Source organism: Tinamus guttatus, unplaced genomic scaffold (genome assembly GCF_059628265.1).
Source record: "Tinamus guttatus ecotype Peru unplaced genomic scaffold, ASM5962826v1 Tinamus_guttatus_pri_ptg000067l, whole genome shotgun sequence".
Lineage (NCBI taxonomy): Eukaryota > Metazoa > Chordata > Aves > Tinamiformes > Tinamidae > Tinamus > Tinamus guttatus.
This window is the reverse complement of record NW_028288601.1, coordinates 312,003-335,664: the sequence shown is the minus strand read 5'-3', so window position 1 is coordinate 335,664 and position 23,662 is coordinate 312,003. Positions and strand designations below refer to the sequence as shown.

The 23,662-nt window shown below is 38.0% G+C and overlaps 1 protein-coding gene across 1 annotated transcript in view; it reads left to right on the top strand.

The window, feature by feature from the left end:
• MACC1 (MET transcriptional regulator MACC1) overlaps positions 1-22,239 on the top strand; it is a 30,894-nt gene extending 8,655 nt beyond the window's left edge. The window contains exons 2-5 of the mRNA XM_088519680.1: positions 10,624-10,738; positions 12,926-14,964; positions 17,431-17,619; positions 21,952-22,239. Of these exons, the coding sequence (XP_088375806.1) occupies positions 10,624-10,738; positions 12,926-14,964; positions 17,431-17,619; positions 21,952-22,170 (2,562 nt within the window). The 3' untranslated portion in view covers positions 22,171-22,239. The remainder of the gene's footprint in view (positions 1-10,623; positions 10,739-12,925; positions 14,965-17,430; positions 17,620-21,951) is intronic.
• The last annotated feature ends 1,423 nt before the right edge of the window (positions 22,240-23,662 follow it).

Below are 23,662 nucleotides of genomic sequence, written 5' to 3'. Positions count from 1 at the left end.
GGAAAATGTAATACACATTTTTAAAATGCTTTCGTTAAGTAGTAACACTTTCTATAGTACTAGAACAGGCTTCCCAACCAGGGAAACTGCATTAATTTTCCATAGAGGTATTGCATCCAAGCTAATAGTATGGATCACCAGGGGAGGACTGCTATTGGGAAGATGTTTGGGCATTGAGGTGCTGTGAACAAACTAAGGGCAGAGAAGACCTGCAGTAGGAGAGCTGGAACAACAACCCACACAATGAGTACTCTCGCATTCCTCGTTCCTTCCTTTAAACCACGACTTGGTCACAAGTAAAGGACAAGATGGGACATATTTTTCTGCTTATCCTGCTAAACGCATAGGAACAAAGGTGAATGTTCTCTTTTCTAAACAAGCAAGGATAAGAAGTTCAATCAATGAATGCGGACAGCAAAAGGATTCAGGAACTAAGGCACATAAGGACTTGAAAGTTTGGGGAACTGTTTGTCTCATCCTCTTGAGTTCGAGTTCCCTTAGAGGAACACTTACATAGATAATGAGGGCTAGAGACTTTTTAAAAGAAATAGAATAAATTCTGTGTAATGTTATAAAGCTGCCAGCATCGTTAGAGGGAACTTTTTCTCTGTTATCATATGGAGGATTTCTTACTTTCTCATCTGAAGTATGTAGTCTGCTGTGATCAGAAACAGATTATTAAATGGGATATGACACTTTAAGAATTCATTTTTGCTGTGAAGTAATCGGTAATTTAGAGTTGATCTGACAGTCAATACTTCAGTGGAAATAAAACTTAACAACAGCATTGCTAGTAAATTTATTTGACCGGAAATTAGAGAATCAAATATCCTTTTTCAGCAGAAAAATTGCCCATTTAAACATAAATTTCACTTGATACAAATAAGAGGCTCTCCTCTTATAAAGGGCATATATAACTACTATGTAAATGGAGACACAGAAGTATGAAAGGTGCTTTGGCTTTAGTGATACATATACGTTTTTATAAATCTCCCTCCCTTTACCCTTCAAAATTAGTTTCAGCAAACTTTGAGCACTTTTTAAAAAAAAAAAAAAAATTGAACGTACAAAATGAGTGAAGTAGCTTGGGACATGTCACTGTGATTAAGACTCCCATTTTGATATTCTCTTCAGTGTATTTGTTGCCAAAGTGCCAAGGTCTATTAAACAAGCTCCTCAGTCAAAACAGATCAATACATGAAAAAGGGCATCTTTTCTTGATAACATTATTACAATCCATCAAATGTACTATTTGTGCTGTAGCCTATCCACTGCGCCTGTTGTATGGTCAGTCAAGTAGAGTAAAACATAATGTGCGGATGCAGTGAGGAATTATTGCACTTAGGGTTATTAGCTCTCTAAACTAACCGCAAATGTTAACAAAAAGAGTCCTTGAGCCAAAAGACCTAATTTCTTCCTCCTTACTTAAGGGAGGTATTTTCCCAAGATGAGTGTCTGCCAGTATATTTCCCAGGAGAGATGGAACAAGTGACTGACTTTAGATATGCACCCCCATTCTCTTCTACCCCTGAACTCATGCTCTAGTCAACTGTTATTTCTTCTCAGCTTTTTTTATACATTTTTGAGACGCTTGTTTGACAAGTAAAGCTCTGCGAAACAAAGGCTGCATTTTTATAGCTATGTTAACTTTTTTTTTTTTTTAAGTTAATAATGACCAAAAAGTGGTTCCATATGAAGAGGGTCATCTGTCAGTCCATACTTTCTGATGTCTTTTTTTCCCTTCCTTTCTGCTGGAGCAGGTGCCATGCAAACCTGCAAAAAGAGGCCTGTTCTAGCCTCTTCTCACTGAAGAAAGCAGCCCACTGCAATATCATCTAAATCTTTTCCCTTGGCATTCACTTCAAAATCCTGAAACCAGAACACCAGAAAAGTAAAGGCCCATTGCACATGCCATAGTATTGGGCTACATTTATTCCAAAGTTCTCACTGCATGGTTTGCCCATACGTCTTTGATCTGCAGCTCTCCAAAATAGAGAAGCAGTACTCATCTGAGACAAATGATCTGCTTTCACAGTAGAAAATTCAAGTTTAGGTCTTGATGTTTTGACATAACATTGCTTTGTTATGTAATTGATAATAGCTTACACTAGGAAAGAATATAACATCTTTGCAATATATCATGTGGTACAGATGCTTATAATTCATCACATTAATATTTATTCTTTTAATGTGGATATCTTAAGAGCTGAGAATGATCGAAGCAGCAGATTTTTCTCTGCAGGCAAGTTCCATGTTGCTTTGTGCTTTATTCTAATGCCACGAGCATCGCTCCTGCAGAACTTCTTATTGCGTCACTGGAGCAGCTGAGATACTTTAACAGTGAAAGTCTAGAGGACTTTCACTTGTCTGTGCAGAGCAATTAATGTAATTACTTCCATGTCAGCTTCTGATGAAGGACTTATTCTCTACTTGGCTCGGATTTGTGACCTGCTATTCAGGAACCATCATACTTTTTGACTGTGTGACTAGTGGATATACTATCTAACACTTCTTACAGCTGTGTAAGATGGATCCAGGAATCCAGTATTTAGCACAAAAGCTCCCCGCCCCCCTTCCCTCTTTCTCTTCTCTCCTCCTCCCCATGCCTGAGTCTGACACATGCAGAGATTTTTGTTTCTAGAAAATGACTCTTTTTTTCCCCTGAAGTCAGACATAAGATTGCAGGTCATTCACCAATGTTAATATCACAGTTTCTGTGTTTCCTTCTGCAAAGCTGACTTTTGGCATTGATAGACTCAGAAATAAGCCTCTTCCTGAGAAGATGATAATACTATGTGGAGTTGGGAGTGCCGTGTAAACTGGGCTAAGGTGCAGGTGTCTAAGATTTTTATCTCCACTGACCTCTGTGAGGAAAAGTCTGAAAACTGGGGGCAGTGAAATAATAAATTGAATATTCCTCCTGTGATCTTGTCAACTCACATAAGCTTTTTACCTATAGCCCATACCTTCAGAGCTTAATTAATATTTATCTACCTTACAGGCATCTTGCACTTATAAATCCATGATCACATAGAAGATATAGTTCACAAGGATGCAAATAGCTAGCAGAAATTTTGACTGAGTGCTTTCAACATCAGGTTTTGCGATCAGAGTTAAGACGAGTTCGTAATATTTCCCTCACTGAGAAGGAGCCAAAGATCTTCTAATAAGGCCTCCGAAAGTACAGAAACTGTCTATGCTTACAAAGTATGTATATTTGGATACAAACAAGTGAAAATAGCATTGTGATTTTTAAGGACTATTGTGTTTTAAAGCTTTTGTAGAGATGATTCACAAATGAGACTGTAGACAAATGATAAACTTGCTAAGCTCTGTCCAGAAAAAAGACAAGCAAAAAAAAAAAAAAAATAGAATAATAACACAAGTTGAGTCCCTTTAATTCATTTGTTACTACTGCTTTGTATTTCCAGTTCTTAATTACTACATAAATGTTAAAACGCAATGTATTTCTTTCTCTAGCATCAAAGAGAAATCAGTATTGGACCAGTATGGAGTATTTCAGAACTGTAGTTGAAACATGAAAGATAACATCAAAACTTAACTACAACTTCCTGAGGCTTCTCCACAGTAATATTTCAAAATATAAAAGTGTAATTGAAAGTAAATGATCTAACCCTTATGCTTACAAAAGCAATTTTAGAAGTGTGGATCCTTAAAATGAAGGCAAGGATACTTGCCTTGCAGAAAGAGTGTCTATGGTAAAGCAATCAGTTTGGGAACCTCTGGATACTACAAAGCTGAGTAGAGGCTACAAAATCCACCTCTGAAGTTGTGGAAATCTACTGACAGGCTGAGCCAATGCCAGTTCCATTTCTGCTGTGCTGAGACTACTAGCTATAACCTTCAACAGTAACTTCCCTGCCTAATACTTTTTCAGAACTTTGGAAAAAGTATGTATCAAGCTTGCCAGCTACTAAACAATTGAATAAATTAGTAGAAATGTGCATTTGAGGTGCTGTGCTGTTAATATATAAAGTGACATATAACACCAAAGCACTGAAGTTGCTGCTGATAGGGCAAGTAACAGAATAAGGATGTTCAGATCTCTCCAGTTTGAACTTAGACAGAAATAGATTTTAGTGTTCAAAGTGGCATCTGCAATTACTTAAATCTCCAATATGCACCAGGCTAGGAGAATAAGTCAGACTTTACCATTCCAACAGAAAATGTTCTTTGCTATTATATACTACCACTTGCTATACTAAGACAGGTCATCCCTGTAACCAAGAACTGCTAAATTCCGTACTGAACCTGTGTAAAGCAGTTTTAGGCTACAGGTGCCATGGGACTGGTAAAAGGTGATGAATTAATGTAACTAATGTTTAGTTAGGAGTATTCAGTTCCTGAGAACAGACAGAGTTTTAAATCTACTGGTGTCTAGTTTAAACCGTGGTCAGGCCAAGAACACTGTATTTGGCATCCTGATGGATAGAACCTAATGCTTTTGTGCTACTTCTCTCCACTGACATTTTCAGGCATAATGGGGAATTTATGAAGTTTAATAACTAACCAAACCTGTATAACTAGCAAGTCATCTTTCTCCACCACAGCTAAAAGTGAGCCTGAGGGCCCAAAACACATCATCATCTGCTTGTGTTGCGTGTCTTGTCTCTGCAAATATCTGAGTTTCGCTCTCTGGGTACAAAGGGTGGGAATCGCTGTGAATAATGTGATAGGAGAGCAGCATGATCAGTGTTTGGTACACACAGCAATACGTGAGCTGCCGGAGAGCTGTGCTGCTAACAAATCTGCTTTTTGAAAGGCCAAGGAAGGTTAAAGTTGAATGAAAGGCAAATGCTAGTGTCTTGTTCTAGGATGTTGATACTTAAAAACCACAAAGGAATGTCTTCTCCCTCATTTTCGAGGGCAGAGGCAGTGGGGAAGTGTGTGCTTTTGGGCACTTTTTTTTCCCCCCTCCTCCTTCCTCATCGCTATTTTAAGCACAGCAGGACATGTTTTCTTTGGTAGAAACTCTGCGGGGCGGCGGTGGGAAGTGCACTTCAGTTTTAAAAGGACTTGGAAAGACTTCTAGAGGCATCGTGTGCAGCAAAATAGCTATTCGCAGCAAATCAGTCTTTTTCTGAAGCTTTGAACTTTCTACCTGAGCTCTTCCCCTACCTTAATACATTTTTCTCCTCTGAGCAAACCCTGTTGCAACATGCCTGCCAGAACTATTCTGAGTTCTGATTCTCTTCCTCCTTCCCCACTATGCTTATGGGTTGAACAATAGACTCCAGGCAGATAGTGTGTAGTAAAATACTCCTTGCCCTTGTACAGGAAAGATGCCACATTTCTCAGCAGTCACTCAGGTTCACTCACTGGTCACTCCGTGCTGATCTCTGTCCAACCTCTTCATTTTCTGCTCAGCTCTCACTGTGAGCTGGCATACTCCTGGTCAAATTATTCTTTGCACCATTAAACATTTGTCAGCTTACATGTTACTTGATAACTACAACAAATGAAAAGTTTAGCTCCTGTTTTCTCCTATGCATGACTTCCTCTTTTTGCTGCAAAAAGTTTCAGACCTTCCTCTTTGCTTCTATTCAGTATGGCTTTGTAAGCCATATGCGCTCAACTTCCCCTCTCTTTGGGAAGATCATACTCCCAGATTTGTTCAGGCAAATTTCAACTCAACAGGATTGTCCCTTCAAAAGTCTTGGCTGGAATGTTAATCTACTGCAGCTTTTCCCCCTGGGGAAGGAGGAACCTCTAGGCTTTCTTAATTTACCAATCTCATACAAAGGCTCTGGGGATGTGTTTCTAGCACCAAGGCTGGAGAGAAGGAGGTGACCTGACTCTTGTCTCATATCAGGCAGCTTCCTTCAGGATGAGCACAGCCTGGCACATGGTGGCATACAGACGGCTCCTTTCCAGTATTTTCTTTTCCTTCAGACCAAAAGTGGTCATCTTCTGTACAGGAATATTTATATCTCTCTTCTCCTCATGACCGGTCTGTAGACATACTTGAATCACTGAGAGTCCCTCAGCATGCACTTATTTCAAGGAATACTTTCTTGAGAGAAAGGGGCTTTATTTTTGAAAGAGTTCTCTACTACTGCCTCTTCTGTCTTTGTGCCAGAATAGTGGTGAAGGTTTTAGAGGGCTCCCAGAGGGAATTTTTAGGGAAATGGCTTATTCGATTTGCATAGATTCTTGGCATTTATAAAACTTCCGTATGCAAAGCTGTTGTGCTTCTGTCAATATACTCCCACTGTGTACAAAGACTTTTTCCTTTCTTACCCCATTTCCTTCTGGTTTCATCCTGTGTGCATCTACCCAAACTGTTTCCACATCCTAGCTTATTGCACCTGATTTCATATAGCTTTTGAAATACTTTAGTGGGTTTTTTTGTCCTATATTTTTCTATATAAAAGAATCATTCTTATATTAATATATCACTTGATCAATAAACCATCAGCCCAACCTCAGTGTCGGCAATGAGTGTGATAATATTTTAAAACTTGCATTGAACTTGCATTGTCTGAGTGTTCCATGCAAATCTTTTAATGTGCTTATTGAGAATTAGACTATAAATAATCTCACACTAGTTAAAGCGAAAAGTGAAATGGAAGCCTGAGCTAAGGATTTTACACCTTTGTATGATTTATTCTGGTTTTGCTGTGCTTTGAGATACAGCAACATAGTAAGACTTAATTGTCTGAAAGGAATACATACACATTATCAAAGACACTGTTTTATAATTAGAAAGTAGTGTTTTACTTTTATGTGGGTGTGGAACGTCAGATCTTGAAATTACAGTTTTGATTAAAGAAGCATTTTGCAATCCAGTTTGGTTCTGGCAAGACATTAATAACAGAACCCAAGGACACCTGGAGACTAACTTTCACTTATCGTGTAGAATCAGGACTCTTCTATCAGAAATCTCAGATTTTGGTTTTAAGTGCTTCTTAGAGAAGGCACTAAAATCATGTTGGCTTTCAAGTGGAGGAAGTCTTTTTTTAAAAAAAAAAAAAAAAGAGAGAAAAAAAAAAAAAAAAGGAGAGAAAAAAATAAGCGTGTGACTTGCATGTATTTTGCTGTCCACAGTTGAAATAAATGCTTAGCAGAGGACGATCTTTCCTGTGAGGGTGACGGAGCCCTGGAACAGGCCGCCCAGAGAGGTTGTGGAGTCTCTTTCTCTGGAGATCTTCCAAACCTGCCTGGATGCCACCCTGTGCCACGTGCTCTAGGTGACCCTGCTGGAGCAGGGGGGGTTGGACCAGATGAACTCTAGGAGTCCCTTCCATCCCTAAGCATTCCGTGATTCTGTTTTGAGAGTTGTGGACTCCAGTATCAAAATCCCTTGATTGTAGCCCTGAGATGGTTGCAAAAACTACATGATTTTTTGTTGTTGTTTGTTTGTTTTCTTTAAATGGAGCTCAAGCACTCTCTTTCTTTGTCTTATAATTAAGTCTATAAATGCAGACAGTCTGCATAGCTCACTTCAGATGACACTTCAAAATACATAAATGCTCTACCCAGATGATAGTCTCAGAAATAAGTCCAAACACAAGATGAACAGGTCTAAACTTCAGCACACATTTGAGACAAAAATCTACTTCTTTCACTTAGATAAGCATTAGTTCCACTGAAGTCAAAGATATTACACCTGTTGATGGATTCATCAATAGTCATGTTCTGAATAGATCTAGTAGATTTTAAATTTCATTTATAGTAGAAGAATCTGACAGTCCTTGCTGCACTGTGACTGTAGAGGTGCTGAGTAGTTGTCAGGCCTAGCATAAGTTTTGCTTCCTTGCCTGTGTGCAGATCAGTGTAAAAGCAAATTGCCATTAGCTGAAGGTAACAACATGTAGTGGTACAAATATAAAGCATTAATTTAACACTTGAAATGGGGGAGGAGTGGGAATCTATGTATATAAAACATTGCAATATGTGCAATGGAAACTGAGACAGCCAGCTGTTTCTTATTCAGTAATGCTTTGATATGAGGTATGTCTTCCTATTTTTTAAAAAAACATATTCTTAAAATTGTAAATAAAAATTCTTTTTTCTTATGGATACAGCAAAATCAGGCCCACTTCATCTTTTTTTTCTTTTTTTTTTCTTTTTTTTTTTTTTTAAATCATGATGGAGAGATCTGCTTAGGTTGTAACTGATGTTGCAGAAATGACAGGCAGCAATACATTAGTCCCAAGAACAAAGCTAACTATTATAACCTATGGATGGGCTCAAGATCCCTCCCCTCTCTCTTTTTTTTTTTTTTTTCTCCTCCTCTCTCTCTCTCTTTTCCACCAAACTCTGTCTAGTATCATATCCATTTCTTGCCCCTCATTGTTCACTCCTCACTAAATACAGGACTAGTCTGAGGATTTAGGGAGAGTTAGTAAATCATGTCTTGGTTTATTGCACTGATGTAATGAACCTCTTTGTGCAGAGAAGTCTAAAATATTGTCCTTGCTCCAGCTTCTGGAGCTTCTGGGACACAATAGCTTTGGCACTTAAGGCATCCAGTGCTGCTTCCAAGCTGTGTGGTTCTCCAGCTCTTCCCGAGCAGCTCAAAGCAGAAGTAGGCAGGGGTATCTTGACACTCTTGTTTTGCCATTGCAATGGGTTTGCTTCCAGCTATGTTTCTCTAAACCACAGCACCTGGCTTACAGTCCATGGACAGTCCAGTCCATGTGCAGAATGCTTCAAAGAACAAAGTGGTTTTATTATAGCTGGAATAAGGGAGTTGAGACAACCAAATGCCATTTCTTGGGTTATTCCTGTGCTGGTATGGGTCTTGTAGAAGGGTAGTCACCAAAAAGATGATCTGACCTGATGCTCACACAAGGAAGAGCATATAAAGAATAATATAGCAGAAAGGGTTAAAAAATGTGTCACGGAACGAGTGGTGGTGGGGGGTGAGTGGGGTGCATTAGGAAGAGTGTCTCCAGCAGGTCAAGAGAGGTGATCCTGCCCCTCTACTCAGCCCTGGTGAGGCTGCATCTGGAGTATTGTGCCCAGTTCTGGGCTCCACAGTACAAGAGGGATGTGGAGCTGCTGGAGAGAGTCCAGCGCAGGGCCACAAGGATGATCAGGGGCCTGGAACATCTGCCCTATGAGGAGAGGCTGAGGGAGCTGGGCCTGTTCAGCCTGGAGAAGAGAAGGCTGAGAGGGGACCTGATCAGTGTATATAAGCACCTCAAGTGAGGAGGATAGTGCTGGCCTCTTTTCAGTGGTGGCCCCCGACAGAACTAGGGGAAATGGCCAGAAACTGAAGCATCAAAAGTTCCACAGGAACTTAAGGAAAAAATTCTTAACAGTGAGGGTGACAGAGCACTGGAACAGGCTGCCCAGAGAAGTTGTGGAGTCTCCTCCTCTGCAGATCTTCAAAACCCACTTGGATGCAGTCCTGTGCCATGTGCTCTAGGTGACCCTGCGTGTGCAGGGGGGTTGGACTAGATGACTTCTAGAGGTCCCTTCCAACCTTAAGCATTCTATTATTCTATGAGTGACACAATGCACTTCACTTGTGGGAAAGAAATAGAATAGGTTTTATTGATAATGATAATGGTTTCTCGAGATTCTATGGCAAGGTCACTTATTAGTTACTGTATGGAGGTTCAAGATGCACACAAAACTACCAAGGACACCCTCCCGTTGGGTCACGACTTTCAGATTGGACCCCCTTGCTTTTCAAACTCCTTCTGAGAGGAGTCTGGGTGCAGCTGGATCTAATCCTAGTCCCAGACCTGATCAACGGTTTATGCCTAAGGGATTTGTGCACAGTTGCAAAGTAAAGTTTACAAGTTCAGAAAGAGAGGTGTGCTATAGTTGCTTACCTCAAATCTGTAGTGGGAAGGATCTCTTAACCTCAAGGAGTATCCTTGAGAGGTGTCCCTGCTCAGGGGGAGATTGTGCAGCCCGCTGCCAGGCAAGGAGAGCTCAATGGGCTCTTGGGCTGTCTCTGTATTTATGGGATAAAATGATTGACTGATAGTCATTCTTTCAATTCAGACATGACTGTTAGGTGGTGTACTCAGTTAGCCTTATCTCCCCATCAGGGTACAGCCATCTGGACTGTTATTGATGGTTAATGTCCGGGTGGGGAAAGAAATCAGGGAGGCAACTACCAGGATCAGATAATGTGGTAATTAACACCTGAATAGGGCTATGTATAAGAAATCAGCTTGAGCTGGGGAAGGAGCACATCTGTCACAAAATGTTATTTTCAGCTGTCAGAAGATGAAACAGACTTGGATCTTCCTCTTAAATGTTCCTATTCCTTATCTTAAAACAGGAATTAGACACTTAGTTAAGCCTGTGTTTTCATTCAAAATATTCTGAATGTGAGTTACTGTGCTATTGTTTCTGTTCCAGATGCAAGACACTTAACTGTGGGACTTATCTGGGGTACTGTATTATACTATGGCTGTAGTGCCTGCTGTTTTTGCTCCAGACTAGATAGTAAGATTCACTGTGGACTATGGTGCTCTTGGGCAGATTCCATAAAATTACTAATAAACCACAACTTCACATGTAAGGTTTTTCACTTGTGTTGCACTGCAGATACAAAGCTCCATTATCCTTCTAATTTCCCCTTTTTCAAGTTGCATACATACTAATATGCATACTAATACCTTGACTGTTTCCTAGGATGAAAATATTTCCAGCAGTGAAATAGCTTCCTTACATGCTGGAGAGATTCCACGGAGCAGATCAGAAGGGACTTTGATTGACACGGATGACCAAACACCTTCATCCAGCTACAGTATGCCTGTTCTACTGTTTTATTTACTCAGGATTACACCTAAAGTCTGTACTTATGGAGAGTTCTCAGTAGCATCAAGAGCTATGGATATTCTGTAAACTGTATGTTTTTGACATATGACGTCAGTTCTCTAGTACTGCCTGTGCTTTGCACTAGTCCCTGGCAAGATCTAGAATGGTGTTGGAGTGCAAGGGAGCTGTTGCAAGGTCATCTAGGAGTGACACAGAAGAACACCCTTGTTCCCTGCCAGAGCAAATATGGGTTAGGGATATAGGGAGGAAAAGTTAATCTTTCATGTAAGAAATGCTACTTTTAGGGTATGTTTATAAGGCTTTGGGAAAAAGTTCTTAGCCAAACTATTAAAGCTAAGGTTAAAGTTGCATTAACTTCCTTACTATTCTACCCCCCAAATTAAGAAATTTTTCCGAAGAAAATGTTCTTCAGAATGTCTTCAGACCTTCTGCTATTTTTGTACAGTACCAGATTTGAGTAATGGTGGGCCTGGCAACTTGCTCTTCAAGTGGCAATTACTTCTTTACTAACCTACTGCAACCTACCATTACATGTGCTGGAAGCTGGCATGAGAGAGTCCTGTCTCATGACTTGGGCCCTGCTAGACTTCTTCAGATTTTTCTCGTAAAGAAATATACCCTTCAGAAAAACAGTCTAACACTTTTTGGATTAATTTAACTTCAATTAAAAAAAAAAAATTCTCCTTTTCCACTGGGAAATTTAAAGCACCACAGCATAGAGAGGACTTCTTGGCTTGCAGGCAGAAGCTATGGCTGTTTTCAGTTGGAGCTTGAGCAGCCCAGCCCTGTCTGCCAGGCATCTGGCCAAGCCCAGCTGCCAGAAAGGCAGAGGGCTGGATGCCTGGGCTCTGATCCTCTCTGGCAGCTGACCTGGAAGGTTGTTGTTGAGACGACTCCAGAGCCTTCCAGATGGGTGGCTGGGAAACTGATAAATTCCACTTGGGTTCTTCCAAATTGGAATTTTTCTGGAACTGTGGAAAAAATTCACGGTTTTGGCTCTTGGTTGCAATTCGTGACAAACAGGAAATTAAAAATTAACCAAATGGTTTCAATATTTTTGGCTGAATACACAGTCATTCTTGTGACTGAGTGATATTTAGTGACCTTGGCGATAGAAAGATAGTAATGAAGGCACAGGTATGCTGAAAAATGAATGCTGAATTTCTCTTCTAAAATTAAAATGCTTTACAAGGATGTACAATGAAAGGATAGTATAAAACTGTATAAAAACAACATGAAACTGAAATGGTAGAAACCCGTTAGATAAAAAGCTGCAGGCATGCCGTTCAATGCAGGAATTGAGTCTTAAGATCAATCTGTAAAACAGGATTTGCAAACAGTTAGCAATATAAAATATGAACGAAGTTTTCCAAATACCAACTTGTATAATGCAAATGGACATTACTGCAAATAGGTATTACTGGCATTACTGTTAATAGTCAGTATTTTGAATTCCTATTTGCCTTTTTAAAACGAGACAATCCCAGGAAAACTGGAAAACTAGAACACTTGAACATTTCTTTCTGAATTTCATGCAGCATAAGAATTTATAAGCTACACCAACCAGACTTTTAAACTGGAAGTTGGTATAACACATTCCACTCATATTGAGATAAATTGTAAGAGTGCTATCATCACACAATGCATGTGCACTAGCATGAAAAGGAACCCTGAATAATACATTTACCTGGAGTGGCTACACAGTCTAGAGTGCTTGGAAAAAAAAACTGATTTTTGCACAGATGTAGTCACAAATCAAAAATATCCCTGGCCTTTCATAAGAGGCCAGAGATTACCGTAATGTAAAGGTTTAAGCCGTATGGGACCTTAGCATACTCAAAGCTCATTAACAGTTATAGGAGTTAACCATTACACCTTGTAGAATATATTTTGTACTTTTCAAGACTAATTTGTTAAAACTCTGTAAACTGTAAATTCTTAAATGCTACTTAGAATGTGATTATTGATGCTCTTAAATTTCTTCAAGTTTTTAAAATGCTTGTAACAACTTGAGCTATATGCATTTTAGTAGATTAGTCACCAGTTACTCAGTTTAACAGATTTTCACGTCTAAGCGAATATAATGTAATGTCTCATTGTCCTCAGCTATTAAAAAAAAGTGCTTTAAGAAATACTTTTGTTTTCTCTCTCATAGATGACTGTAAAAGTAAATTGGATTTGAATATTGATGGTTCTGATGTATTGGAACATGTCCATGCTGTTTCAAAGACCAATCCTTTCTGGAATGAACTGTCAGCATCCAATCCTTTCATATATGACATAGCTGCTTCAAATAGGAATGAAAATAGCAAATATCTTTCTGTCCTAAAAGAAAACCCTTATTTGTTCTCCAGAGCTTCTAGCAACAGGGAGTCTCTGGCTTCGTCAGGTGATGAGCTAGATATTGATTGTCTTCTGAGAAAGACTTCAGCAAGAAGATCTGGACGATCTAAGAGTATCTCTGACTTCCTGGATATTATTGATAACCGAAAATTTAATCCTCACAAGACAGCCCCTCAAAAACCTATAGCATCAGATACACTATGGCTTCAAAATGATCGTGAAGCATACAAGATGGCTTGGTTGAGTCACCGACAGCTAACCCGCTCTTGCCTAGATTTAGAAGCAAGGAGTCAAAGTCCTGGATGGGCACAAACACAAGCTACAGATGTTTGTACAGTCGGTAAATTGAATCATGAAGGGGGATCTGTACAGCTTCCTGACTCTGATATCAATGTTCACATTCCAATGGGCCATGTATTACCTGGAGAATTCCAAGAAGTTGGTTTAAAGGCCATTCTTAACCCTCCATCATCACTTAACAATGAACTGTCAATCACTGTAAGTCCTCTAATAGAAATTACATTAAGCAACCTCAGCACAAGGGAAGCCATTTTCCTAGAAGCCAAAGTTGCAGCTAAAGTGAAGAACGATCCTCTCAGCCAAGTTATGACTGATATTGTCTGCTTTTACAGTTTCAGTAAAGATGGGCCTTTTAAAAAGTTACAGAACTGCTACTTTTATGAAGATACCGTACAAGTGAAGCTAACAGACCTAAGTCATTTGATGTATATAGTGATTGCTGTACAAGCGAATAAAATTCAACCTCCAGCCACTACTGTCTGGGACTATGTTCATAGAACTGTCTCAGTTGGAATTTATGGTCCCAAGTATATTCATCCATCTTTTACAGCAGTTTTTACAGCCTTTGGTCATAACTACATTCCAAGAAAACTTACAATTTGTGATATTAAAAAGGGAGGGAAAAATATGCCCCCTGTTGTGTTTCAATTGTGGGGAAAGCACACACTTCTGCTTGAAAAGCCACAAGATTTAAACATTTCTTTGATATCCTGTGATCCAGATTTTGAAGTGAAGGTGGAAAATCAAAGCAAAAGTATTAAAGAAGAACAACTGAAAACTGGTGAAATGGTCCGCCAACAATTCCTGTTTTCCATGCTAGGATCCAGGGAGATGCATTTCTTTCTTTTCCTTGTTCAGATTAAAGACTCAAAAAGTGGTCAAGTGATGCAGTTCTGTGTTACAACTCCTGATCCAGCTCCAAAATTAAGTGGAATTGTCAGTAGGCCAAAGTGCTTACAAAAACGCAAAGAAATCAAGTCTGCACCATTGCTATTAATACCAACAGTTAAATATCCAAAGTTTCAAGATAAATTTTTAAACATTAATACCTATGGAGTGGCTTTGAAGACTGTGTTACGTCAAAGTAAGATAGACTATTTGCTAGAATATTTTAAAGGGGATACAATAGCCCTTCTTGGTGAAGATAAAGTAAAAGCTATTGGGCAGACTAAAGTAAAAGAATGGTATGTGGGAGTTCTCAGGAAAAAGGTTGGTCTTGTACATCGTAAAAATGTAAAAGTGATTTCCAAAGAACAAGCTATGGATACTGCTGATAGTGAGCTACTAACCAGGAATCTTGTTGAACAAATTGCGCTGCCATTTAAAAAACTGACTTACATCTACTCAGTAGTCTTATCTACAGTATCTGAGAGTGTTTATGATTGGAGAGCTTTGGCTGAAGTGCTAGGATATTCACATATGTCATGGGATGACTTTAATGAGAAATATGTTGATAAGGAATCAGAAAGAGTTGCGCACGTTGTGAAGAGGCTGAAGGAAGACTGCCACGCTAACAAAAAGAAAAGACTATTTCTTTATGAACTCATTGTTGTAAGTATTAACAAACTAACTTGGTTATTGGGAATGTGTTGCCAAGAATCTTAAACTACTCAGTAGTAATGTCTGAGCAACAAAATATGGTCCTTCATCTTTGTAGGAGTTGATAAATGTGAATGCATTACACTAAGTTGTAGATTCATATAGATGAAAAATGCATCCAGCATCTTTTTGTAAAAATATTTATATTAATTAATTCTAAGCATTCCTAAATTCTGGGAATCTGGCTCATTTAGTAGATTTTTTCTTTATTTTTATATAATTTATATGTATGCACATATATAAAAATATATGCTATTGAAACGTTTTTATATATACTTGTGTGTATGTATACACACATATATATACATATATATATATGTGGCATTGAAACATTCACAATGATTATAGCTTGCCCAAGCAATTCACAATCCTAATCTGAACTAGTTAACCTCGTAATGTGGAGCTCCATTATTTGTCTATGTTCTCTACTATAAATTGTGTATTTAAGATTGTTTTCTATATTAAATGGAAGGAAAATCTGAGAATCTGAGCTGTTTAATGAAGACAACACTTTCTGTCCATATGTGGCAACTTCATCATCAATGTATTTAGTACTTAAAAAAAAAAAAAAATATTGTGGGAATTTTGGAACAGTTTCATAGGGATAATTTGGAAATCAGTCTTCTCCCAAATCCTTCTAAATGACTCCATACTATGAAATGGGAATCAAGAAGTGTTTATTCTAAACTCAGTTAGATGATAGGTTGCATTGTTAAACCATCGTATTTTACAATGTTTTTCTACAAATTTACACATAAATCCAAGTGCAAATTACTTTGGAATTCAGGATTATTCAGTACTATCATTGACTCTGATATTACCTTATTTAGAGACAGATGAGAATGAAGTTGCTCATATAAAAGTATAGTGAATGTATTATGAAAATGATGTTTGGAAAACTCACATTGTAGCATTTTTATAGCCTTTTGGCTATCCCTGCATTGCAGACACTGGTCGAGTTTGCTTATTGTAAGCAGTCTATGCTGTTTGAAATCCTGAGAGCAATTTTAGCAAAAGGAGCTCAGAAAAAAACATAAGCAGTAGTGACCACTTACAATGTTCTTAAGAAAGGTGCTAAACTGAGTGAAATAAAACTGAAAAAGAATTAAGTAGAATGAAGAAATTGAAGGCAGTTTGGTCTGCCATTGTGTTTCTGTACAGAAATAGGTGGAAAGGAAGGGGGCGAGCACTTAAAGATTTTATTTAATATAATGTTAAGAACTTATTACAGAACAGGCCAAAGGTGGGGAATAATGGGACCAAAAAGTTGGCTTGTTTTTAGTTGACTTGTGGATAGTTTACTGGGTTTTTTCCTCTTTTTATTTCATATGTTCTTGATTCTCAGAGCAAAAGTACACTAAACAGTTTCTTCCTCTCTGCTTTGCCAAAATGTACGGATTTTGATATTGTAAGCTATATATTCTGTTTCTCAATAGAATGACAATTTAAGTATTTTATTCTAGATAGGCACTACTGGTTTGGGATCTATATTGAGTGTATTCTGGTTAGTTACACAAGACAAAAGTCTTGCCTATCAACAGTTCTGCTGTTCATAATGAGGATTTTTATGGAAAAAAATATCTTTTCAATTAAATCACACAAGTGTCTGATTTCTACAGAAATATTTGTTAAAAATAAGTTTCTGAAAAACAAGGAAATTGTTTGGTTTTGGCTCTTGATTTTTCACTGAAAAGTCAATATTTGCAGTGGAACTTTTTTTTTTTTTTTCCTTCCCCTTGTTAATTGGAGAAAAAAAAAATCCCCTTATTTTCTTATTAACTTTAGTCCAAACAATTAAGAGAGGTGAATGCAACATATTTGCATTTCATTTCAGGAAACCACTTTACTTCTGGAACCGCTTTAATGTGTTCTTAGAAGCACATGTGGTGGGGTTTTTACTTGCATTTCTGCAAGCTGGTCAGCATTTCATCAGTTCTGCAGGAGGAGTAAATCAAAAGGTGCTGGCCAACATCAATAATGACTTTCTAGAAGAAAAAAAAAAAAAAAAAGGTAGACTACAGACTGCACCTTGGTATAATTGTGCTGTAATTTCATTTCTAAGTTTCATGTCATATTTTAAGAAGCTAAAGTTTACACCCCAAATATTTTTGTTGGAGAAGAGTAATTTTCCTTCAGGATCCTTGAGCTTTGCAGGATACATGTGACACTGGAATGCCGAAGGAGCTCAATGCCAGCTTTTTTCTTTTTTTCTTAAGCTTGTGGGTATTTTTCCTATGCAACTACTGGCAACTCCCTTCTGAGGGGAAAAGTATATAAACTTACATATTTTCAAGAATGCAAAAAGGACAAAAAGGCTTTCTGTCCACTTATAAATGCAGATTAGTGCTATAAAAACAAATTATACTGATTTGATGGTAATTACCGGAGAAGGAACCTTAACAAATATGATTGTTGTAGGCACTTCTGAAGATAGATTGCCAGGGATTAGTGGCACGTCTTACCCAGGACACTGTCATTTTGACTTCAGCTGTCAAGCTTGGCAAATGTTGGCGGGAACTTGCGGAGAAGCTAGCCAGACTCACAAAGCAGCAAATTGAGGCTTATGAAGTACCTCATCAAGGGAAAAATGGAGAGGTCACTCTGGAAGTAAGTTACTGGTGTAATGGTGTGTGCATGCTTGATCCTCTGCATGAACAAAACCAGGATCTTTCTTCCTTTTTGTGTGCTCATATTTCCTTCTGTACCTGCTTAATTTGACAGGTCTTCAATGCAAGGCATTCTCATCATGTTTTGTTTGCAGCCATCTAAGGCACTTCTTTGAGGCCAGATGTTCAGTGTTTTCATACCAAAATAATTTACAGTGGAGGTCATAGTCTCTGTCCCTCCCAAACTTCAACACTTTAGTGCTGTCCAAAGGCCATTTTAAGTCTCTCTTTGTCCTGCCTCTCCTCAATGTTAATCTTTCCTGCTCCATTCTTGGTGGGTGCTTCCTCTGTTTAAATTAACTCTTGCTCCCTTTGTCACCATCTTTTTCCTACCTGATGTCCTTTCAAAGACAATGAGGAAGGACCACTCAGTCTGCAATTACCCGTAGTGTTTTGTTACCCTTACCTTTTGTTACCCCTTACCTTTTGTTTTCGCCTCTGGGAAAAATACCCATGCTTTTTCTATGGCAAAAGCTATCTCCAGCTTTTCTATATTATCTCTGTGTCAGGTTTGTGTCAGGTTGATTAAGAGAATCAAGAGGTTGGAGCTTTAGACACCATTTTCACCCTGTCCTGTTATATGTTTTAATTTCATTTTTTGCCATATAGTTAATGCTATTTACCAGTTGTTGTAAAACACTTCGGTTATACAGAAGTACAATTTCTAAATGAAAGCTAAGCAATTGTCTTCTCAGATATGTTTTAGCGCATACACAACTAAAGAGCAGTTTAGGTACCTAATTATATCTCTAGTACTATTTTATATTCATAGAGGTATCCCTGGCATCTGAGTAATGCAGTGTATGTGACCCAAGCCCTGGGTGGGCCTGCACCTGCCCACACCTGAGAGCTGAAGGGTGGACTATCCTCCTGGCACACCTCTGACCAGACAGCTGGGTTGCTTCATGAGTTTCTCCACCCTTAATTTGTTGACACCAAAGCATGCAGTAGATGCACTGTCTCCCACAGAGTTATGTGCAAGACCTTCTCTCAGTCTGGTCTCAGATGACGTTTCCCCTGAACATCCTCTCTTATCAGCTTTGCTCACTACTCACGCTGACCTTTCGCCTAAGGCTCATACCTTCAGCCTAGGCTCACCCTCTGCCTGCAGTATCTACTCTGTCATTATTGCTGATAATGCACACAATCTAACCTGATGTTGTCCTCTCTTGCACCTCATTACTAAAGAAACCACTTAATTTTCCCATTCATAACTTCAAAACATGACAATTTCTTATTCCTTCTTCTTTCCTTATGCCTGAGTCTCCTGTTTCCTGCTGGGCTTAGCTTTCTTTCTAGCGCCCCTCAGGCTTTCACCTCAGTTTTACCAGCCTTATGATAGCTATGAAAAATTTCCTTTTCTGATTGTGAGCCACCATCTCTTAGACACTCTGGATGGTTCCTCCAATTATAGATTAAAATTTGAGTAAAACTCTTAAGGTTCTGTATATTATATCTGTCATTGCTGTTTGCAAACATTTGCTGCTCCTTTCATCTTGCTGTTGTCTTTGGGCTGTTTCTTGAACTATTTTAGAGTTGTTCTGAATGCACTCCTTGTGCCTAGATGCATCTTTCTTAAAACGTTTTCTTATAAAACTCTCAGCTCCAAGAGTCCATAGCCTATTACTTTATTTTTAGAGAAAAATCACCATGCTATTAGCTCTCTTTTTGCACTGTCTTGTTCTAAAATACTAAAATCCAAAAGAATACGAATGCTTATCACTTCCATTGTTTTCCCTTTTTTAGCCTCTTGCTTAGTGCCACATTTCCCAGACTTTCTTTAGCATATAAGATTTTTTTTTTTTGCATTTGTCTGACAAAATCTTAGGTTTCTGAAGTTATAGACCTGATTATACCTGAACAATATGTGACTCCATTCATCTCCATGGTATTTTTTTTCTTTTAATGGCACCTTACCCATTTATACTGAAAGAGAACCACTCTGCCTCACACACTCTTACTTTTCATTTAAATAGGTGCCCATTTCCTTAAAGAGGTGCCTATTTCCCATTTTGTAGTGGACATCTATGTTACAGAAATGAAAAGCTTGAGCAAAGCTGAAAAAAAGCTGAAACATGGCTTTTGGGGGTCTAAAAAGTGAAAGGAAAAATTGTTCCAGAGGAGGGAGAAGATAGGTTTGTATCTTAGGCCTATGTCTACCCCATCTCTGTGCAGTGTCAAACTGATCTTTAGCATAAATAGAAGCACAGCATCTTATAACACTGGTGACTGAAAGGTCACCAGGTGGACTGCTGCAATGCCAAACCCTTCAGGTAGCCTGGCTGAACATTAAAAGGAAGAAAGGAAGCAGAAGACAGAGAAAAAGCACAGCCAGTGTAAGAACATCAGGAAAACCCAGATTCTCTTGTGGACTACTTTGGTTATTAGGGTAGAATTAGGAATATAGCAGCTTTTTAGTCCTACCATAAATGCTTCAGTGGCTAACAATTAACTATTTTATTAAAAATTTAAATATGTTGGAATAACTAGGATACATTACAAAATCTTGATTTTATTTTTTTTCTTTTATCAGATTGGGGAAAAAAAAACCCTCATTCATCCTCTTCCCACCAAGTTAATTTTCTTTCTTTTTATTGCAAGACAGACTTGGTTAAAGCCAGGAGATGCAGTTGCACCATTTTTATTCTGGGAAAATGAAGATACTCTTCTTTCCCTTAAGTGAGCTAAAATGACAGATTTCATTGTCATAGTACATACGCCCTTTTTAGGGCACAAAGGCAGACATCAAGCTAACATTGTACAAAAAACATATCTGGGGAGATGAGTGTGTAAATTTTTGTTTGTTTTTGATGGTCTGGGCATGGAAGGCCAAAGAAGTTGAGGGAGATGGTTACACAAACTATGACAGAGTCAATCCTGGGATAAGTTAAGACTTCTTAGCCCAAATCTGGAGAGAAGCTCAACTATGATCATAAGAACATTTCCCTGCTACTTCATTCTTCAAGTGATCAAGGCGAGAGTCTTATATCATGTATTATTTTAAGTTGATAGGATTGTATCAAGTAAATAACCAATATTCTCCTAAATTATCCTTCAGAATCTTGAAACTAGCTTTTCCATTAAAAAGAGAAAGTGATGTTTAAAGAAAATGAAAAAGCATTTAGAATCAAGGAACTTCTCATTACCTTCTGTGCGTATATATGTGTGCACACACCACTCCATGTGCTTATATAACTGCAGAATTGTATTTCTGTTAACACAGCAAAAGCTGATGTCTTGGGAAAGTCATGGGCTCCTTTGTGGCTTTATGCAATTGCCAATTAAAATGCAGCCTACAGAACCTTTATTGCTGATTTGGAGTAACAAGCTAGAAAGCAGATAACCCAAGTTAAATTTGCAGAAGCAGCAGCTGGGAAAACAATCTTTTTTTGTTGTTTCTCTGTAAACTGAACAATCTTACTCTGGACATCAGCACTTTGAAAGACTTGAGGACAACTTGGTATCCGAATCTTTCTGTTGCAGCCTAATTAATGTTACAAGACCTATAACAAATTACACCTTCTACAGAACTGCTGTGTATTTGTTTGTCAGAAACAAATACATACTGCATAAACATATTGCAATTTGAAGTGAGAAGCACTGGGAACTTCTTTTCGTTTTTTTTTTTTTTTTTTTTTTTTTCTTATAGGACACTTTGAATAACATCCAATTTTAAAAAGTTAATTATAAATGCTTTTGACTCTACTGCTTTTGTGATTATTATTATTTTAAACAGAGCTTTTATAGACAGATCCAGTCATCTTACTGCTGTTACCAGAAAGCACTCTTGTAAAGATAAGCATATTTAAAAGTTACAGGCAGTAATACATTCAGGGTACGGTATGATGTTGATTAATGAGACAAAGTGAGATATTAACCATCAAAAGCATAATCAAACTTCAGATAGGGAAACTGCTGTTAAATGATTTCATCACAAAAGCGACTAGACAAATGTGTTTTTCTTCCATCCTGGATGCTTTGTGTTGTACTTTCTGGCATATAAATAAGTATATATTGACGTGGAGATAGTCATATGAAACAAGGTTTTATTTTTTCAATGATTTATTCACTAAGGTTTCAAGAATTGAATAAAAATGATGCGTATAAGGTTGCTGGAAATATTATATGAACATGTGATAAATAACTTCAGTGTGGTTAAAGATCAAAGTTTTTCTTTTTTTTTTGTGTTTACTACTGCAAAGATTTAACTTTTTTTTTTCCCCCTTAATAATTAAATTTCTGCAGTTAAACTTTTCTGTTTCTCACTTTGCAGATGATGTGGAAACCTGCGTATGACTTTCTGTACACATGGGGTGCCCATTATGGAGATAGTTACAGGGATGTCTTACAAGACCTGCAATCAGCTTTGGATAAAATGAAAAACCCTGTAACAAAACACTGGAGAGAGTTAACTGGAACTTTGATTCTTGTGAATTGCATGGATGTTTTAAGGGCAAGTGCCTTCTCCACAGAGGAGAAGAAGGAAGAATAGAGCACCGAGTTATTTTCTGGAAAATCTCCTGGGAACTCTACTGTCAATTTTTTGTTTCAGTTATGCTTTCAAAAGAAGGACAGAGTATGGTTTTTCACCTGTTCTCATTGGGTCTAGCTCTTCAGTTCCTCAGCTGCAGCTACCTGAGAATATGAGAGCTCAAGACATATCTTGCCAATGGCTGCTCTGAACACAACTTTGAGAAAACAGAGTGGGAGCTTAAACTAGAGGTCAGCAAAAATAATTTTAACTCTATGAACTGATTTCCAAAAGGAGCTGCACTGACTTGCACTGACTTCTGGGTGGAAATCAGTTTTAAGAAGAGTCATGCATGGACAAGTTCAGCCCATGAGACATGGGTTTACATTTCCAGTGGAGCAGTTATGAGCTAAATATGTAACTTTTATGGGTGCCAAAAGCTCTTGACCCCAAGTCAATGGGTACAGTCACCTAGGAAAAAACTTAGATTTCTTCTGTCTTTAACTAGGACAAACAGCTGTTTGCACCTCCAAAAACAGAGATGTGCTGTCCAGTCCTTTCAAATCAGGGTGTTTTTTTTTTTTTTTTTTTTTTTTTTTTTTTTTTTGAGACTTCAAGACAGAAACAGACAATTTAACGATCAAAGTGGTTCCTTCTTGACATAGCTCAAGAGGTTCTGTCTCTCTTTTTACACCAGTAAATATGTTTAGATTCTGCCCAGGGAAAATTCAGTAAGCCTTTTTAGATATATTGTCTTTCTGTTTGATCCCTTGCTTCGTATCACTCCGTTATTACACAGCGAAGAATGTCTTGGTAAGTGCCAAAGACTATAGATGGTTCCTATCCACTTCTGCTCATCATTCTTTTCTACATTGTTTTATGAAAAATGAGGCAGCTATTTTCTCAAAACAAACAAACAAAAAGCTAAGTAGGGTGGATTTTTAGATTTTTCTTTTTTTTATGTAAGCTTCTAAATAAATTATTAATTAAATGGTAACTCTAAAAGATTAAATCTACTTTGAATATCTTTAATTAGGGTTCACTGAGAAACATCAGCAAATAGCTGCCAGTCTACTAATGACAACCTGTTGAATGCTGATCTCCCTTTTCTTTTATCTGCCTTTTTTTGTTGTTTTTTTTTTCTTTATAATTTAGTTAAGCTTTTTCAAAGCATTTATGATTAAAGAAAGAGGCTGAGGAAACAACACTTGTTCCAGTAATGAGAAAAGTTGTCATCAACAGATCCTTAAGCATCAGGGCATGAATGAATTAGTATGCATGCAAGTCATCTAGCTTCAACGGATTTGCAAGGAATAGTAATTAAAGGCAAAGATCACCGTATTTGCTGATCAAGAAAAGATGGAGAAAGAGGAGTCAAGTTATTTGGGGTCCCTGTTTCAGGTATTAGCACCTATTTTGTATCTTGCCCTGTACAATGTTGTATTTTCACCGATGTTCTTTTTAAAGTGACATTCTCTTGGTATCTTACACTTTTGTACAGAGCACAGCACTT